Source organism: Salvia splendens, chromosome 13, assembly GCF_004379255.2.
Source record: "Salvia splendens isolate huo1 chromosome 13, SspV2, whole genome shotgun sequence".
Classification (NCBI taxonomy): domain Eukaryota; kingdom Viridiplantae; phylum Streptophyta; class Magnoliopsida; order Lamiales; family Lamiaceae; genus Salvia; species Salvia splendens.
In genome coordinates, this window is record NC_056044.1 from 328,737 (window position 1) to 346,471 (window position 17,735).

Sequence of the window (17,735 nt, forward strand, 5' to 3'; positions counted from 1 at the left end):
CACACAACATCCAATCATCCTTCGCCATGTGGCAAAGAGAATCCTATGCGCCGCTTTAACGGCCGCCAACCAACTCCCTCACAAAACCGCAAACGGCAGATATATTCCATCTATCCTGGCCGTTGCCCTCTTCCTAACCTCGCAATCCAACGGCTGGGATTCGACCCCACCGACTAACCAACATAAAATTGCCACGTTCCGGTAAAGTACCTGCAATCGCCGGTCACCAACCGCAACAACAAAATCTCTCCTCCATTTCTGAGATTCCTCTTTCGCCCAATTTTCATCCTTCTCTTTCCCTTGTCGACCGTACAAATCCTTTTTTTCCTTTCTTAATTGGTTTTTTTCCTGTATTTTTTCATTCTATGTGTTGGGGAAGATGAGTTGATTATTATTTAAGCTCTGTATTTGAATCAAGGTTTTGAATTGGATTTTTTGTTTTTCTTATAGAGGGGATTATGATCTATTAGTCTGAAGTTTGCTTTATTGAATTTTGCTTCCGATTTTCGGGGAGCATTTTGGATTCTGATCTAATGCTTAATTAGTTGAAGAATTGATGCATTTTAGCTTAGGAACTAGAAGGTGGGGTTTGAATTGATGAGTGTATTGTGAGCGGTTGATGGTCATTATTTAGTCGAAAAGAAGGGTTGATCTTGTTTAATGTCTTGGGAGGAATATGGCTGGTGATAGTGATAATTCTCCTCAATTTAGTGATCTAGGAGGTGATTGTAGTGAGGATAGTGGTGAGGTTTCTGTGGTGAAAGACGAAAGTTTGGAAAATGAGGATGAGTCGAAGCAAATGCTGAATCGTAAACCACCGCGCCATTCGATGAGCACTGCTGCAAATTTGATGGTAAATACTCATACTTTATCATGTGCTTGTGTGTTTACTTATGAAGGATTACTTTTATTGTTTAGTGTGTGAATAATGTGTTATCAAGTATGGAATATTTTGATGAGTTTCATGTTAAAATCTTCACGAAAAATGTTGGCTATTCGTTTCATATACATATTCTATATCAGGATCTTAATCTTGGAGGGGTTGTTGGAACGAAATCACCTACAGAGATAAAATCGAGCTTCCTACCAGTTCTTCGGTCTGGAAGCTGCGCTGAGAAAGGACCGAAGCCATCTATGGAGGATTTACATATCTGCATAGATAACTTGCCTCAGTATTTAGGCGAAGTTGCAGATATCCCTTCGCCTGGAGCTTTTTACGGGGTAAGTGGAAACTGAAATGAAGAGCGTATATACTAACTTCAGATTGCAGTAAACACGTGGCGGTCTAGAACCTATTGTGTGACATAGCCTAGACCGTATGCTTGCTTTAATGTTGAGACAACGATTTGGCATTACATGGACATTTGTTAGGGGAATTTCGTGGCGAGTTCATATCATGTATTCATGTGTGTATCGACTATGGCTTGGAACTACTATTTGTTTGTTAAGGACAACCTTAATCAGTTTCCCACCTAATTCCAAGTGTCCTTCTTTAGACTGTGGATCATTAGTACGATGCCTTGCTTGATTATGTCGTCTCGTCTCGTCTGATCCTCTTAGTTTTATATGATTATTGAGTTCTATATTTCATAGTAGGCATTTGGGATCAGACATGACGTAGTTTCCCCCCTATTTTTAACTATCCTTCTTTAGATTGTGATGTTTGAGTATCTTCGACAGATGAAGTGCTCTCACGGAGCATTGAGACTCTTTTAACATCTGTTCTTTCAATCTATTCTCGTAGTTTTCTTTAATTATCAGTCACGTTTTATGCGAAGCAGGTATTTGATGGCCATGGAGGTATAGACGCTGCATTCTTCGTCAGGGAGAAGCTTCTTAAATTCATCGTTGAAGATTCGTTCTTCCCTGTTTGTCTGGAAAAAGCAATCAAGAGCGCGTTCCTCAGAACAGATTATACATTTTCTGATGATAGTTCCCTCGACATATCATCTGGCACCACAGTGTTGACTGCGTTCATATCCGGAAGGTAAGATAAGCTACCTAGTTCGTGTATGGTTGTGTCTACATCGACTGCAGAGTCGTAAAATTTTGTTCCGTTTGCAGAAAACTGATAGTTGCCAATGCGGGAGATTGTCGAGCTGTGCTGGGCAAACGCGGTAGGGCCATTGAAATGTCGAAAGACCACAAGCCTAACTGCAAATCCGAAAAAATTAGAATCGAGAAGCTAGGCGGAGCTATATACGATGGCTACCTCAACGGCCAGCTATCCGTGTCGCGCGCCTTGGGTGACTGGCACATGAAAAGGCCGAAAGGGTCGGCCTCTCCATTGAGCGCAGAGCCAGAGCTGCAGGACATGCTGCTTGGGGAAGACGACGAGTTCTTGATCCTAGGGTGCGACGGCCTGTGGGAGGTGATGAGCAGCCAGTGCGCGGTCACGATGGCCCGGAAAGAGCTGATGATGCACAACGATCCCGAGCGGTGCTCGAGGGAACTGGTCCGGGAGGCGCTGAAACGAGACACGTGCGATAACCTGACCGTCGTTGTTATATGCTTCTCGCCCGACCCGCCTCCTCGGATTGAGATCGCCCCCTCCCGAGTGCGGCGGAGCATATCGGCAGAAGGGCTGAATCTTCTCAAGGGAGCTCTGGAAGGCAACTTGTGAGTGAAAATGGAGTTTGGGTGATTGATTCATGGGGTTTTGGTTCCTTAGACAATTTCTGCCACTGAAGTGTTGTATTAATGGGATGAGTTTTACCACTATTTTTTTAGCTGGTAAAAGATGATTTCTCCTGTTGTACCTTAGCTTAAAGCCATGTTTCCCTAGATCGATCAAATTTGTCTTAGTCATATATATTTATTTGTTCTATATTTTTTAATTGTTTTTAATTAAGTTAACTTATTTTATTCACTATAGATTTAATAACATATCCTAAAAGAATCAAATCTAAATTCTACTTATATCAAGACTTGAAAAATATAACAAAATGGGAGATGAGAAAGATGATGATAATATTTTTCTTTTCAAGTGTAAGTGTAAGTGAGAACTAAATTTGATCTCATGAATTCTGAACACCACCAAAGTAAAACAAGGCATTTTGGAGGTGAGAAATTCACCACCTCTGAAGCCTCATAGTTTCTTCTACCAAAACGCCCAGTTTCGCAGAGCCACCTCACGCAGTTCCTAGAGTTCTTCGTTGCTGGTTTCATCTTCCACTGTTTCCCTATTGCCACTGATAATAGAGAAGCTGTCAGCTGAAAGTCCGAGCAAAAACATGTATATAGTCGTGTATCATGAAAATATATGATTTGGATATAAAGAATTACCTTGTCTGACTACAATATCTGCCGATGTCTTGGCATAGGACCTTGCTTACTTCTCCGGCGTTAACAGATCCTTTCTTTATCCTCTCTGAAAGCTGTTTCAGTAAATATGTATGTTATCAGTGAAAATTTTCTTTAAGAAAGGCAGAGAGAACACACACACATAAGTAGAAAGGGATGTTAGGATAAAGATTCACCTCATCTTCAGTTTCTTCTAGTAACCTATGTAAGATAAAGAAAAAGAAAAAGAAAAAGAAAAAGCAGACGTTATTAATTAAGCTTGAGCATTATGTGATCCCGGACAACGGGAAAATATAAAGATCGTGCCTGACATCCAAACTTTGAACAAGCACATGTCTTTACCTTCCACAGAAAGATGAAATATCTTTTGAATATGCACGAGCTTCTTGTTTATCTATCATAGAAATATTGAACAACAAGATATTTGTCAGAAAATTATGGGAACCTTATTACTATACTAACAAGAAAACTGAAAGAGATTTATGAAATGCAATTAGCCTAGTGAATGATAAGAAACAACGAAGGTTGAATCATGAATATCAAACATCAAGTTGGCTAAATTTCTTCAAAGTGCAAGGCCATCACCACGGACCCACATCAAGTAAATATCTCTACTCCTCTCTCCTACTAACTCTTTTAAAATGCACAAAACTACACTAAAACCAAGTCATATCATGCTTTCATTTTTTCTCCATTCTAATAAACCAAGTCAGACTATGTCAATCGAGTTCAATGAGTTTTGGTACCACATAAGTAGTTTGTTGCTGGAGATGACCATAACCAATGATTTGTGGATCTACAATTTAGAATCGGTTAGCAGGCTAAAATATTATGTTCTTGTTCGACAAAACAACTTGTATTAAATGAGTTTTCTCTGATTTCTAAATCAAAAGAACAACCACATTTTCTTTAATACGATTCAACTGATTCTTACCATCAATCGCATGCATCTCTCTTATTCTTAGTTTTCTGCTAAGTGTCCAAAAATATTCCCTAAATCTAATTTGACATCTACTGGCTATGTTGGAAGAGTCAATTTGGCTTGTTTCTAGACCAAGCATTATAGTCTGATATGTAAGTTGACATTGTCACAGTTCCTCTAATAGCATTCGTATATCCATATTGATCTCCAAATGGGATTCCAGTCACCATGCATGCTTCAAATAAGCAGTCAATCTTTGGCAAAGAGTGGTAAAAGCATAACATATTCCATGTGGCCTTTGTGCACAGTGAAAGAAGGAAAAAATGAGAGGAAAGAGAAGGCTTCAGTGGATCACAAAAGATAATAACGGTTTCAGTATCGAATTCATAGTAGGACCTAGGTCCTCGACTTAGCATTGAGAAAATGATTATCAGTTCAGTTATTAATCTTGGAGTTCAGAACAGCGTTGACTACGGATCATTCAAGCTAAGCTGAGCATGTATTAATGAATTGTGTGGATCTGGGGTCTGCCCTTTATATCAATTAAAATAATAACATGACAATTAAGAACTTTACCGCAAGCATACATCACAAGTGTATTACTTTGCTTATAGGTAAGTTTTTCCAAAGTTTTTTTAAACTTTCTACATAACTGACAAGTTACTACTACTGACTACTGAGACTCAAATTTTCGGATATCTGGCTAGAGTCTACGTGCTCAGCCAGTGTGGAGTGTGGACTTAAGCAATTCAAAGACACGGTTAAAAAAGGAGTTGGAAAAATGAAATAAATGTGGATTTGTCAGACGAAGGCTGCGTTCATACTAGTCTTAAGGTTATCCCAGTCCTTAACCTTGATCCATTGTCTGCTTGAATCCACCTGCCAATAATGCAAACACAAAATTTAACATCAGAGTAATGGCGTGACATAATTGACTATCTATTTTACATCTTCCATGAAATCTTAAGATCGTTATCAATAAGATCGCACCAAAAGTTTTGGCTTGAATTTGTAGATTATATTGTGGCATTTCAAGAGGAAGGGGAAGAAGAGGTGTGTACCTTTTCCAGAGTATAATCCTGCATGTTTTCGCAGAGCCCATCAAGAAGTTCAACAACTCTCAACTCACTGACTCTGTTGGAGAAAACGAGGAAGCAATAAATTTGAGCATTAGAGACTATACACAAGGGAGACGCCATGAATTAGAAGAGTTAGATTACCCCTAATACCTGTAATCTATTAGCTTCCCTTGTCGCTGACCTTTAGAGTCCAAACGGTGTCTCATGTCCAAATGGTTTCTCGGTTTTTCCTGCACACAAAATGAATCAATTTTACATCAAAGCAGTTCCTTGTGATAACTATCATCATTGCAAATACGATTTCAAGTGAAATAGCCAACATTGCAAAAACAAAAAATGCAGCTACTGTAGCTCTAATCAGCCTCCTAGTGATATTTTTGAATCTGACTTCGAGTACTTCAATACATCTCCGCACATTGTCACATATGCAATCCTCATCTCAAAAACAACAAATCTTATGAACAAATTCAACTTTCACACTAACAAGTCGTAAAGATTCAGTTGAAAATTCACTATTTTATCCATTCAGCCGTAAGCTTAACCTCACAACTTCAGTTCTCATAAGTTTAACATTCAATTACTTGAAACTGAATGCCGCATGATTAGAACCAAATTGAAAACATAACTACTCAATAAACGATTATGCAGAAACTTACATTTGAGAGTCCGCGCTCCAGCTCCGTCTGCAAGACAACAACAACAACACATCCAAATTTAACAACCAAAAAAACAACTGAAATTTTTAGATTTAAAGCACAAAAAAAGGAGTTACACACAGCAATTGCATTGCAGGCGGCGCATTTATCGTCAAATCCGTAAGCTGCAGCTGCGAAAATCGAAATAGTGATTAACAGGACTGAATTCACGTTGAAATTCGCCATTTTTGCTCTGAATTGTCTTCTGCTGGTTGATCTCTGCACAGATTGAATACAAAAATAAAATGAATTAGTGCCACGACATCATATGAGTGTGGTGTTGCATCCAATAAGATCGTGCCACTTGGTAAGTTCTTTTCCTATATGGGACTAAATATTTGAGGTTATCATAAATGGGCTCGGCCCATATCCATTTACGTATGTATAGATAGCCCTTGAGACTTTAATTTTATTTTCTAAATATGCTATACAAGAGTAGTACATATACAAATTAGCTTCCAAAATCAACCATATTAAATTATTAATCAAATTGGTAGAAGTTGGGATATCATTCACAGATTTCCTCCTTGACCAAATGAATGGAAGCGTTATGCTCGTCATTGTTAGTAATTCAAATTAAACATCATAATTTGAATCGTATGAGTAATCAACAAATTGATGATCTCATGATTTAAAATATTATAAAATTCAAATATTTGGTATATATGTATATACTATTTGATTATAATCCTCCGTCCTTTGTTACTTGCACTTATTTCCTTTCTGGACGTCCCAAGTTATTTGCACTATTTCCATTTTCAGTAAAAATTATCACCTACAGAATATTTGATTTGCTATACACTCATTCCTTAATCTCCGTACCGAAAAGGAAACGTGCGAGTAGTGCGGGACTTAGGGAGTATAATAGAATGAGCTTTTTCTTATTGACGGCGAGCATCACGCCCTATCATTACACTACACGTGGAGGGAATCATAGTCCACTTATCATAATTTGCCCTCTCACTTAGTCAATTAATTACAACTATATAAAATGCACAAAAAGAGAATTGAAGGATACAAGAAAGTGACAACCCATCATTAGTAGAATAGATGTCACTAACCTAATCATGTCATTTTTAATTTACAAAATTACATTTGGAACTTAAAATTTTGTATCGGCTATGTATTTTATTCATACAAACGTTATTTAGTTAAAATACTAATTTTTTTGCTATCGTTGATTAAATTGTAAATAGTAGAATATACGTATACGAGGGCACTTATCAATTGCTAACTCATCATTTAATTTAAGAACATAGGATTTTAGAAATCTTGTGGTCTAAAATTTGTCACGTATAATTTTCATTTTTATTAAATAAAAAAAGATTAAAAAAACTATTTAATTAGGGTTTGGATGAAAATGTCAATATAGTGTTTCGAAAATATCAACACAATGCTTTGAGATTGTCAACATAATGCTTTGAGAATGTTAACTCATTGCTTATATTCACATTCTAAGTGTATTATATTAACATATATTTATATACTATGTTGACATTTGTTGATGTGCGAAAAAATTGAAAAATTTTGAAATTTTTTTCAAATTTTGACATCATAACATATGCAAGTGAGATCTCGTTAGAATCCTTATAAAATCATCTTTAATTTTATATATGTTGTGCGAAAACATAATTTAAATCGAGAAAGTTATATGCGTTTTAAAGTTATGAGTTATTTTTTAAAAGTTAGTTATAACTAATTTGTTATAAATTGACCTTGATACTCTTATTAACATTTTTTGTTGATAGTATTGATATTCCGATGCTGATAATCTATGCCCCTGATTTGAATATCTAATAGTTACTCCCTCCGTCCCAGTTGTGGAGTCACGTTTTGCCATAAAAGTCCGTCCCAGTTTTAGAGTCACATTTAGAATTTTTCATATTTGGACATAAAATTTTACCCCATTATTCAACAAAATTACACACAAATGTCATTATCTACACAAAAATAAACCAAAAAATAAAACAAAAACTACATTTATTACACACTCCACCTTTCACTTCATTTATTACGCACTCCACCAACTCACTTTATTTATTACACACTCCACCATCTTACTTCATCAATTACACAATCTATTTATTCCTTAAAATTCGTGTAATAACTAAATAACACTCTAAATGTGGGACGGAGGAAGTATTGTTTAATTATAGTTAACAATTAAGTATTGAGTTATTACCAATATAACACTCCACTAGAATATGATTTGTAGTTATGAAATTTCTATTTTTCATTTTTAAAAAAGTATTCGAATAAAATTTTAAAATCTTTACAAACATCATGTACAAAGACTTTGGATTCAACCCATACTATAGTCAAATTGCAATAAATTTTAGTGTCAAAGACTTTCCTCACATTTAATTCCATTTATAATTTATTAATTCCACTTCTAAATACTACAAAAATCACCATAGAAAGTAGGAGTAATTTAGGCCACCGCACCTAACAAGAAAAAGAGAAAATGGAAAAAGAAACAAATCAAGAAACCACAAAAGCAAAAACAGAAAAGAATTGAAGTCGAACAATACATAGATCTTTACATTAATATATGAATGAATGGAAATAAATACAAAAAATAAGTGTCAATTTCAGCAATCATCATTCGATCTGGTTTGGTCGAGCCATCAATGTCACTTTACTGAAAGTTTTTCATTCCCAACTAACACAATTTAAAATAGAGGGAACATCATTTTAGGTCTACGAACTTTGACAAAGTATCATTTTAGGTCCGTAAACTTTGAAAATTTTATTTTAGGTCCGTGAACTTTGAGTTAGTATCATTTTAGGTCATTTTTACTATTTCCAAGTTTTTTTGGACGAAAATACCCTCAATACATTAAATGTATATATTTTTAATAAATTTATCATATACTCATATTTTTTTTATAAATATCTTTACAATATATTTTTGACAAATTTTCTAAATATAATTTGACCTTAAATATTATCACTTAATTTTGTGACATACAAGTAAAATTGCTTCTTCAATTTTTTATCTTATTTTTTTAATGTTGAATAAATAACTTTTCTCTAATAAAAAAAATTGAATAAAGATCTTTTCTTGCATGTCACAAAATTAAATTATAATATTGAAGGTCAAATTATATTTAGAAAATTTGTCAAAAATATATTGTAAAGATATTTATAAAAAGATCTTTATTCAATTTTTTTTATTATTAAAGAAAAGTTCTTTATTCAATTTTAAAAAAAATTAATATAAAAAATTGAAGAAGCAATTTTACTTGCATGTCACAAAATTAAGTGATAATATTTAAGGTCAAATTATATTTAGAAAATTTGTCAAAAATATATTGTAAAGATATTTATAAAAAATATGAGTATATGATAAATTTATTAAAAATATATACTATATTTTAAGGTATTGAGGGTATTTTCGTCCCAAAAAACTTGGAAATAGTAAAAAGGACCTAAAATGATACTAACTCAAAGTTCACGGACCTAAAATAAGATTTTCAAAGTTTACGGACCTAAAATGATACTTTGGCAAAGTTCGTTGACCTAAAATGATGTTCCCTCTTTAAAATAAAAGAAAATTCCCATCATCTTACATAATGTTTTTATTTCTCTTATTAATTCTGTAATGGACAGTCACTCCCATAAATGCTCCATTTTTAATATGCTCAAACTTCAGAAAGATTTGAGCTTTTGTATAGATTGGATCTGAATGGGGGAGACACTTTTCTTTTCTGACTGAATCTTGAATTGGGCTCTGAAAATTTAGCTCCTTTTAATTTCTAAGGTCTGTTTTTTGTATTTTTATTTTCCATTTTTTTCTGCTTTCTCTCTCTCTGCGTTTGTTTTTTGAGGTGGTGGTGTTGATGTTTTTCTACTACTTTTCTTGTTCATATTTAAGCTGATTATCTCGTTCTTGATTGCGGTATTGTAGCTCTAATTTTCGTCTGTGTGTATTTTAGTTTGAAATTGGGATAATATCATATGGAGACAAAAAAAATTCTGGTTGGGAGTGGAAACAATTAAGCGAATGGCATTTCTACTTTGCAAACTAATTTTGGCGTTCTTGGACAATTTTCTCAGTATTGTTTTGTAAATTTAAATACATTGGATATTGCAATTATTTGCATTTTCTCATCAAACTTAAATTGCATAAAGCCAGTCATGATCAAACTCCCAAGTAGAATTTCATTCATGTTTATTGTCTTAATGCAAACATAGTAGTACTTCATTTGATCCCAAATTTTGTCTTAGCTCTGTGTAATTCTTGAATTTTAATGTCTCAGTGTCAAGGGAATGTCTCTTATCAGTTAATGGATGAAGGAATAGTGAGTTATCTTCTTGCTTCAAATAAACTATATGTGCAAGTTCTTGAATCTTGATTATTGGTATTCCGTGAGAAATCAAAAGTCTGATGCTTTTCAGACTGCAAATCTGTGTCCCGATTATTTTTTTTATGTATATACCACTTTGGTATGTTATTCCTGTTGATGTTCGTATTCCGTTGAATTTAAATGTTCTTTAGTGTTGTAATGTAGGTCGATGAACAAGGACGAAACTAGGGGTACCTCGATTGCTTTGAGGTAGACCCCAGGAAAACTTAGTGATCCGGTATTTGACAATGGCCTCGGGAGAACTGATTGATCAGGAACGCGAGTCTATGAGCGTGTCCAAACGTCTAGTAAGAAGTATGAGCCAGAAATGGAAAAGAATGGGAAACAAAAGCGAGGGTTGTGTGGAGGGTGATACAGCTGGGGTGTCTTTGAGTTGCCTGACTCTCTACGGTAGAGTTGGAGGGTGCAAAGTAGGCGCTGACACTGGCGAAGAATTTGGGGAGACAGGGTGTAGGAGGCGGTCGAGTGGGAGTGATGAAGGAAAGGGATACATTGCAATGTGTGGAAACGAGGAAGCAACTGTCGACTGCTTTTCGTATGGTAGGAGAGAGAAGCTGTGGAGGAAGAACAACCGGAGGCTCTTGAAATCTCAAGAGAGGGATAGCTTGAACGCCCACCTCCCGGACGATGTTCTGGAGATGTGCTTGGTGAGGCTCCCGTTGAGAAGTCTCATGAACGCTCGTCTTGTCTGCAAGAAGTGGAGGAGCTTGACAACGACTCGTAGGTTCATGCAGACGAGGAGGGAGTGCTCGTTCGAGAGTCCGTGGTTGTTTCTGTTTGGCATTGTTAAAGACGGCTTCTGTATGGGAGAGGTGCACGCGTTGGATGTTTCCCTAAAGGAATGGCACAAGATCGATTCTCCTGCTCTCAAGGGGAGGTTTCTGTTCTCTGTCTCGAGTATCCTCGACAATATTTACATAGTTGGGGGTCGTTCAAGCCTGGCCAATTCCGGTAGGGTGGATCGCAGCTTGTTCAAGACACATAGGAGCGTCATAGTTTTCAACCCCTTAAGTAAATCATCGCGTAAAGTTGCGTCCATGAACCACCCTCGCTCATCTCCGGTTCTCGGGATCTCGGAGGTTAATCTGAATTGTTTGATCATCAGAAACCAGGTAGCTCAGCCGGAGAGACGTTTCCACAGGTCAAGAGTTGGTGGTGTGTCGGATGTTTACGAGGATCCTCACCGGCTTTCAGTTAGACGCCAGGCGAGGAGCTCTCAAGACGAAAACGTGCAGCAAAAGCAGGAGAATGTTCGGCGCAGTAAAGAAGGTCGAATGTTTGTTCTCATCGCGGTGGGGGGTCTCGGATCGTGGGACGAGCCGCTCGATTCGGGCGAGATCTACGACCCTGCTTCAAATAAATGGACCGATATCTCAAGAATCCCTCTAGACTTCGGATTGGCTTGTTCCGGCGTCGTTTGCAACGGGATCTTCTATGTCTACTCGGAAAGCGACCGGCTCGCCGGGTATGACATCGAGCGGGGACACTGGATCAGGATTCAGACGACCCTGACTCCGTCCCGCGTGCACGAGTACAATCCGAAGCTTGTCTCGTGCAAGGGCCGCCTCCTTATGCTCTCTGTATCGTGGTGCGAAGGCGACGGTCAGATCGGGAGGAGGAACAAGGCGATTCGGAAGCTTTGGGAGCTCGATCTCAGGCACCATTCTTGGAAGGCGGTCTCCGTGCACCCGGACGCTCCGATGGACTGGAACGCTGCGTTCGTGGCCGATGAAGATCTCGTCTTCGGAGTCGAGATGTTCAAGATTTTCGGGCAGGTGCTCGAGTTTGTGACAATGTTCGATGGCAACGGCTGGAACCACGTCTCGAGGAACCACGCGGCCCGTGACATTGACGCTTCGTCGTGCATGACCAAATCGATGGCTGTGCTGCGCTTGTAACTCAGGTAAATTTAAAGAAATGAATCATGGCTTAATCTTTTTCCCTCATCATTTCTTGATTGATTCTCTCTGATGAGATTGTTAGTATTTGTCACAGATTGTTTCTCTTTTTTTTTTTTATTATTTTTTGTGTTTGTATTATTGTACAAGTTGGTCCTAATGTAATATGTCCACACATTGAATGTTTTCTATACATCAAGATAATAAATCCAAAAAAATAGTGCATAATCATTGATTCAAGATTTGTAACCATTATACAACAATGAATTATTTCCAAAAATGGGAAGAAAAAAGAGAAGGGAAAAAAGAAAAATAAAAGTTGCAGTATCTACTTCTTCACATATTCGTCAAGACTTGTTTGCAAAAATACCTGAGAAGTTCGGGATCTTGTCTACACGCCTCAATGCGCGCTCGGCGATCTGTCGGGTCAGGTAGTCTCCATGTTGGAACGCGTCCACGAGCGCTGTGCAGACGTTGGGACTGTCCGATACTTCGCTGGCAACAATGGCGGATCCAGGAACAAATTATCGTGGGGTCGAACAAGATAGTAAATAAGTTGATTTTGATATACTGTAAAAAAATATTACTACTACTATTTAACATTAATTGATATTTTAAGATGAGAATATATTTTTAATGGACTTTTAAGAATTAATTCAAATAAAGAAAATATTTCAAAGCCCATTTTACAATTAGATAACATATTTAGGATATTTAATCTTTTAAATTTAGTTAAATTTATTGATGCCGGTTTATTCTATTTCACGAGTGAATATAGGGATGAGAAAACAATAATGACATCTCCAATACCATTCCTCTTTCTCTTCGAAAACAAAAACCGCGGAAGGACTCTTCGCCTCCAACTCCTTCGTTCTCGACAACAGTCTATCCATCCGGCTGCCTCACTTCCTTCCTTTCTCTCTGATCAGTCTCCTCATCATCTCACACGCGTGAGGACGTGAGGTGGGGGCGGAGACGTGAACGCCGTAGGGTCGGAGGCCGAAGAAAGTAGCTTTCCGGTGCACTTCGGGGCAGGTGGTGGGGTCGGCCGACCCCGCCCGACCCCACCTGGATCCGCCAGTGGCTGGCGATCTCGTTGTTTCTCAGCAGTCTCTCCACGGCCCAGACGGCCCTCCTTCTCAGGCTGTCCGTCCGTTTCTCGAGCAGCACGTCGAGTATAGGCTTCACTCCTTCCACGTCGAGCAACGCCTGCACGCCATTGTCTATGACCACCTCGTCATCCAACAGGGTGCACAGAGCCGCGAGCGATGCCTCGGCCACGTTCTCGTTGGTGTGGTCGAGGAGCGCGACGAGCTTGTCCACGGCCTGCCCTTCCAAGATGCAGAATGTCTCTCTCAACGAGCACGTGCCACGGTGGACCTTGCAGAGCCCGGTGATGATCGGAGGCTTGCTCATGCAGGAGAAGACCGTGGCACAGAAGCCGGGAGGGGCAAACTCCGGCAGCCTCGTCAAGTTCTTCGTCTCTTGCGATAGGTTTTCCAACGCCATAGCCGATACCATCTGCACGTTGTCGAGGCCGTTCATTTGAAGGAGATCGATGAAGAGGGCGGCGAGGTTGTGCTCGCGGCAGAGCACGCGGGCGGCACAGGACTCATCCGATAGGGCGAATGTGATCCTTGATAGAACCTTGATGAGCCCTTCAAGATACGGAGTCATGAACCGGCTCCCTCGGGTCTCCCCTTGCCGGATCCTTGTTACTCTCGAGATGAAGAGCTCGAACGCGCCCTCGGCCAGCACCCGTCTCGTCAGGCCAGCATCTCTCTCTGGGAGATCGGCTAGTAGTCCGACCGCTGCTGCCTGCTCCTCAGTTATCCCTACGTTCTCCAACGTCACTCTGATCAGGCTCCCGAGCGTCCCAGACGTGCCGTGCAAGCAGTCGGCCAGCTCCTGCCCCATGTGCGGCGAGAGATTCCGAAGAAGCTTGATCGGCGCGAACCTCAGATCTCGCTGAGGCGTCTCGACAAACTGTACCAAGCTCATGGTAGCACCGGAGCTTTTGATGGCCGAGACAACGCTATATACGGTGGAGGGCGAGCCCAACGAGCACTTCAAGGAGCTTGCACCCGATCGCAGGGCCGGTGTTGCTGATGAGATGCAGGAGATTATGAATGACCTCCTCCGACACGAGACTCTGGTGGTCCGGCCCAACCTTGATCGAGTCAAAATCGTAGCTCGAGTTCACCACATTTGCAAGAATCGTAGCCGAAATCTCCTTCAGCCGCATCGGCAGCTGCTTGACCCCGACAGTGAAGAGATCCTGAACAAGAGGCGGAAGGATATCCGCCTCGATCAGAACCTTCGCACTCGTGTCATCTGACGAGATCTGGTTCAAAGCCTTCAAAGCGGCCTCCCTCGACTTCACATCGTTACTCTTCATCAGATTGATCAGCGAGAAACCGGCTGTCCTCTCCACGAACACCTTCACCTCGTTGTCCAGCACCAGCTCACCGAGCAATGCTGACATGGACAGTTTGGTTTCCGCAGATCCTTCGAGTAGCAGGTGCAGAAGGGGCTGCAATCTGCCGCATTCGGCCATCTGTCGCACGTTGTTCTCGCAACGAGCGAGGTTTTCTAGCGTCTGTTCAGCCTTTTCGACTGTCAAGACGTCTTCTGAGTTGCTGCTAGCCATCCCTACCAAAATGAGAATAGCTCCATTAACAGAGCCAATCTTCTCACAGAGTTTTCTCTGATTTAGAGAGCTCATACAGCAAAGCAACAGCTTCTTCTCTCTCTTTCGACTGCTCGTGCGATAGGAACTTTACCACTGTTCTCACCTTGTCACCTTCCGCCGTTATGTCCTGCAAAACCACGACACTGTGAGCGATGCGAGCTAACAGAAAACCAACCGAGGCAGGCAACTAAAAAGGCACAAGTATCAACCTTCGACAACCTTATTATCATTGTTGTCCTCCACCACAATCTGAATCGTTTCCAGAGCTTTGCTCCGGACCCTCCGACTGCTGCTCTTCAGCATGTCAACAATCATGGGTATCAGCTCTTCGTGGCGGATCATGTGCTTGTTCAAGTGGCTTTTCAGGCAGAGGCCCTGGATGAACTTCAGAGCCTGTATGATATCACTCTCCGGGGTCGACAGGGATAAGGATCTACGAGCCATGTCGACCTGAGCTGCCTCGCTCCTTGCATTCCATTCCTCAATCGTGTTCCTCAACGCTATGCTCGGATTCAGTTCTGTGCTTCTCAACTCCCTCAGCGTTAACTGGCACACCATCTTCCTGCCGTTCTCCCTGCACTCCTTGAACCATTTCTCAATGGCCTCTCTCTCGAATGTCTGCCCGTTTTCCAAGGTCACGGGATCCCGCATCACCTGCTTCGTCAAGGGGCATATAAACGCATCATAGATCGGTTCCAGATATAATCTGTCGAGATGGTGGCTGTCGTCCGATTGAACACCCTTCTCGTAGCTCACGTCCCAGTTCCCGTCCATTGAAACCTAGAAAGAGGAAACAAGATCGTCAACACAACAAACAAGCCACTTCATTACATCGATTTTCCAATCCAGACAGCGCGTTCCTAGCTCATATCCTGTCTGCAAAACTCATTATCGGGTTTATGCCCACCCAAACGCCCACGAAAATCACCTAAAGCGGCATGTAAGAGCCCTCGAAAACCCCACATCAAGTTAAACTCAAAACTGAACGATATATGCAGATTGACATAAAACAAAACAATCTGTTACACATGATGCAAATGAGGGTCCTAAAATCAAGCCTCTTCAACTTTATGATATGCTCTCACTTCGATTTTCAATCCAAAAAATGCATCCCTAGTTCCTATTCCGGCTAGGATATTAGTAGGGGAGCTCGTGATCTTGATTTAGATCATCCCCGAATTCCAAATACAAGACATGGAGTAAATTCTACTAATAACAAACCTAAGTTTTCATCTACAACATCTAGTACTACTTCTCAAGGTGAAGATTTGATGAAAGCCACTTCACTTCGATTTTCAGTTCATAGTCTGGATCCGGCCACGTTTAGACAACAAGAAAATATCACCTACAAAGAGCACAAACTAGTCCTAGAAAGAAAAAATTGCAAACCAACTTGCTGGCTGAAGATGTTTACAAACCAACTATGATCACACAATTGCTAATTTCAGCTTCTAACACCAATTCAAAGAAAAATTGCAAGAATTCTCAATCCACTCCACTCCACCTAAACAAGCTGAAATTGAGACCTAAACCCTAAAGAGATCAAGCAACAATCCAACCACACATGCTCAAAATCAAGAAACTCCCAGTTCAATAAAATAAAATTAACCCAGAAAGCTCCACAATCCTAGAACCCTCAATCAGCATCCAAAAAGCTAAACATTGCAAGAGAAGGTAGATCGATTACCTCAAATAGAAAACGTCAAGAACACAACTTGGTGGTGGGTGGGGCAGAAAAACTCCAAATGGGTGTCAAAAGAAACTCGAGAAAATCCAACCAATTGCAAAAAATCAAAACTTTGGGCTCCCTGAATCATGGGGGAAGTAGCGGAGATGGGGAGAGAGAGTGTGACAAATATTAAGAGCATCCGCAATGGCGGACTTCGACACGGAATTCCCACGGACGTGCCGGAATTCCGTGGCGGACGTCCGCCATTAGGCACGCATGGCACGGATACAGAATTGAGCTGAGGACGTCGCTGGTCCGCGGCTTTCTGCGGAATTCCGCAGGGACGTCCGCCATTGCTTCTACTCCCGCGGAATTCCGCGCCGAATTCCGATTTATTTCATTTTTTTTGTAATGTCTATATATACTGCTCGTTGAATTTCACTTCATTCGCACCACTTGTTTTAACAAGTTTCCCTCTCTCTAAATTTCTTTTATATAATAGTAATGACTGGTAGTGGTAGTGACCATCACGAAGACCCTATGGCTCGGATTTGGGCACATGTGCGGGAAGCTGCGGCAAGAGAGGAACAAGCGGCATCGGCGCCGGCGGTGCCTCGACCCATCCATCGTTGCACTATAGTACCCCGCGACCACCTCGCTGCCCACCGTCGGTTGTACGATGACTACTTTGCGCCGGAGCCACGGTTTGCGGAGACCCTATTCCGACGACGGTTTAGGATGCATCGGCTGCTGTTTATGCGTATCGTTGGCGCTTTGGAGCGTCGATACGGGTATTTCAGGGTGCGGGAGGATGCAGCGGGTAAACCCGGCCACACGCCGGTCCAGAAGTGCACTGCCGCAATCAGGCAGTTGGCGTACGGAGGTGCGGCAGACATGTTCGACGAGTACCTCCACATCGGCGAGTCGACTGCCCGCGGTTGCCTGAAGTATTTTTGTCAGGGCATTAGGGAGATATTCGGGGATAGGTATCTTCGGAAGCCTACCCCCGAAGATTGTCAGGCTCTGCTGGATATGCACGGGTCTCAGCACGGCTTCCCGGGGATGCTGGGCAGCATAGATTGTATGCACTGGGAATGGAAGAACTGC

The 17,735-nt window shown here is 40.6% G+C and overlaps 3 protein-coding genes and 1 pseudogene across 5 annotated transcripts; 2 read left to right on the forward strand and 2 right to left on the reverse strand.

Annotated features, from left to right (window-relative positions):
* Window positions 1-253: 253 nt before the first annotated feature.
* Window positions 254-2,829, forward strand: LOC121761053 (probable protein phosphatase 2C 27). The gene is made up of 4 exons (XM_042156638.1): window positions 254-853; window positions 1,024-1,221; window positions 1,782-1,987; window positions 2,065-2,829. Exons 1-4 carry the CDS (start codon window positions 677-679, stop codon window positions 2,621-2,623), a joined length of 1,140 nt encoding a protein of 379 aa, XP_042012572.1. The 5' UTR covers window positions 254-676; the 3' UTR covers window positions 2,624-2,829.
* A 124-nt stretch (window positions 2,830-2,953) lies between these two features.
* Window positions 2,954-6,240, reverse strand: LOC121760068 (protein seele-like). Its single transcript, XM_042155670.1, has 9 exons — window positions 6,081-6,240; window positions 5,961-5,987; window positions 5,455-5,534; window positions 5,287-5,359; window positions 5,050-5,104; window positions 3,646-3,697; window positions 3,480-3,504; window positions 3,286-3,377; window positions 2,954-3,191 (listed from the first exon to the last, which is right to left on the reverse strand). The coding sequence occupies exons 1-9, from the start codon at window positions 6,183-6,185 to the stop codon at window positions 3,143-3,145; spliced, it is 558 nt and encodes a 185-aa protein (XP_042011604.1). The 5' UTR covers window positions 6,186-6,240; the 3' UTR covers window positions 2,954-3,142.
* Window positions 6,241-9,604: 3,364 nt separating this feature from the next.
* LOC121761793 (F-box/kelch-repeat protein At5g42350-like) lies at window positions 9,605-12,495 on the forward strand. 3 transcript variants are annotated; one of them, XM_042157462.1, is made up of 3 exons: window positions 9,605-9,762; window positions 10,262-10,303; window positions 10,501-12,495. In XM_042157462.1, the coding sequence occupies exon 3, from the start codon at window positions 10,597-10,599 to the stop codon at window positions 12,265-12,267; it is 1,671 nt and encodes a 556-aa protein (XP_042013396.1). In that variant the 5' UTR covers window positions 9,605-9,762; window positions 10,262-10,303; window positions 10,501-10,596; the 3' UTR covers window positions 12,268-12,495. The 3 variants fall into 3 exon arrangements, with proteins under 3 accessions (XP_042013396.1, XP_042013394.1, XP_042013395.1); XM_042157460.1 differs by lacking the exon at window positions 10,262-10,303; XM_042157461.1 differs by lacking the exon at window positions 10,262-10,303 and having other exon boundaries at window positions 10,514-12,495.
* Window positions 12,496-12,928: 433 nt separating this feature from the next.
* LOC121761792 lies at window positions 12,929-16,599 on the reverse strand (annotated as a pseudogene).
* Between the last annotated feature and the right edge of the window lie 1,136 nt (window positions 16,600-17,735).

Excerpts from the sequence above, each read along its gene's own strand:
- LOC121760068 (XM_042155670.1), bottom strand. The coding sequence starts at position 6,185 with ATGGCGAATTTCAACGTGAATTCAGTCCTGTTAATCACTATTTCGATT. Across the intron at positions 5,360-5,454 it reads GGGAAGCTAATAGATTACAG|AGTCAGTGAGTTGAGAGTTG; the intron begins GTATTAGGGGTA and ends TTTCTCCAACAG. Across the intron at positions 3,378-3,479 it reads TAGAAGAAACTGAAGATGAG|CTTTCAGAGAGGATAAAGAA; the intron begins GTGAATCTTTAT and ends TTACTGAAACAG.
- LOC121761793 (XM_042157462.1), top strand. The coding sequence starts at position 10,597 with ATGGCCTCGGGAGAACTGATTGATCAGGAACGCGAGTCTATGAGCGTG.
- LOC121761053 (XM_042156638.1), top strand. The coding sequence starts at position 677 with ATGGCTGGTGATAGTGATAATTCTCCTCAATTTAGTGATCTAGGAGGT. Across the intron at positions 854-1,023 it reads GCACTGCTGCAAATTTGATG|GATCTTAATCTTGGAGGGGT; the intron begins GTAAATACTCAT and ends ATTCTATATCAG. Across the intron at positions 1,988-2,064 it reads ACTGCGTTCATATCCGGAAG|AAAACTGATAGTTGCCAATG; the intron begins GTAAGATAAGCT and ends TTCCGTTTGCAG.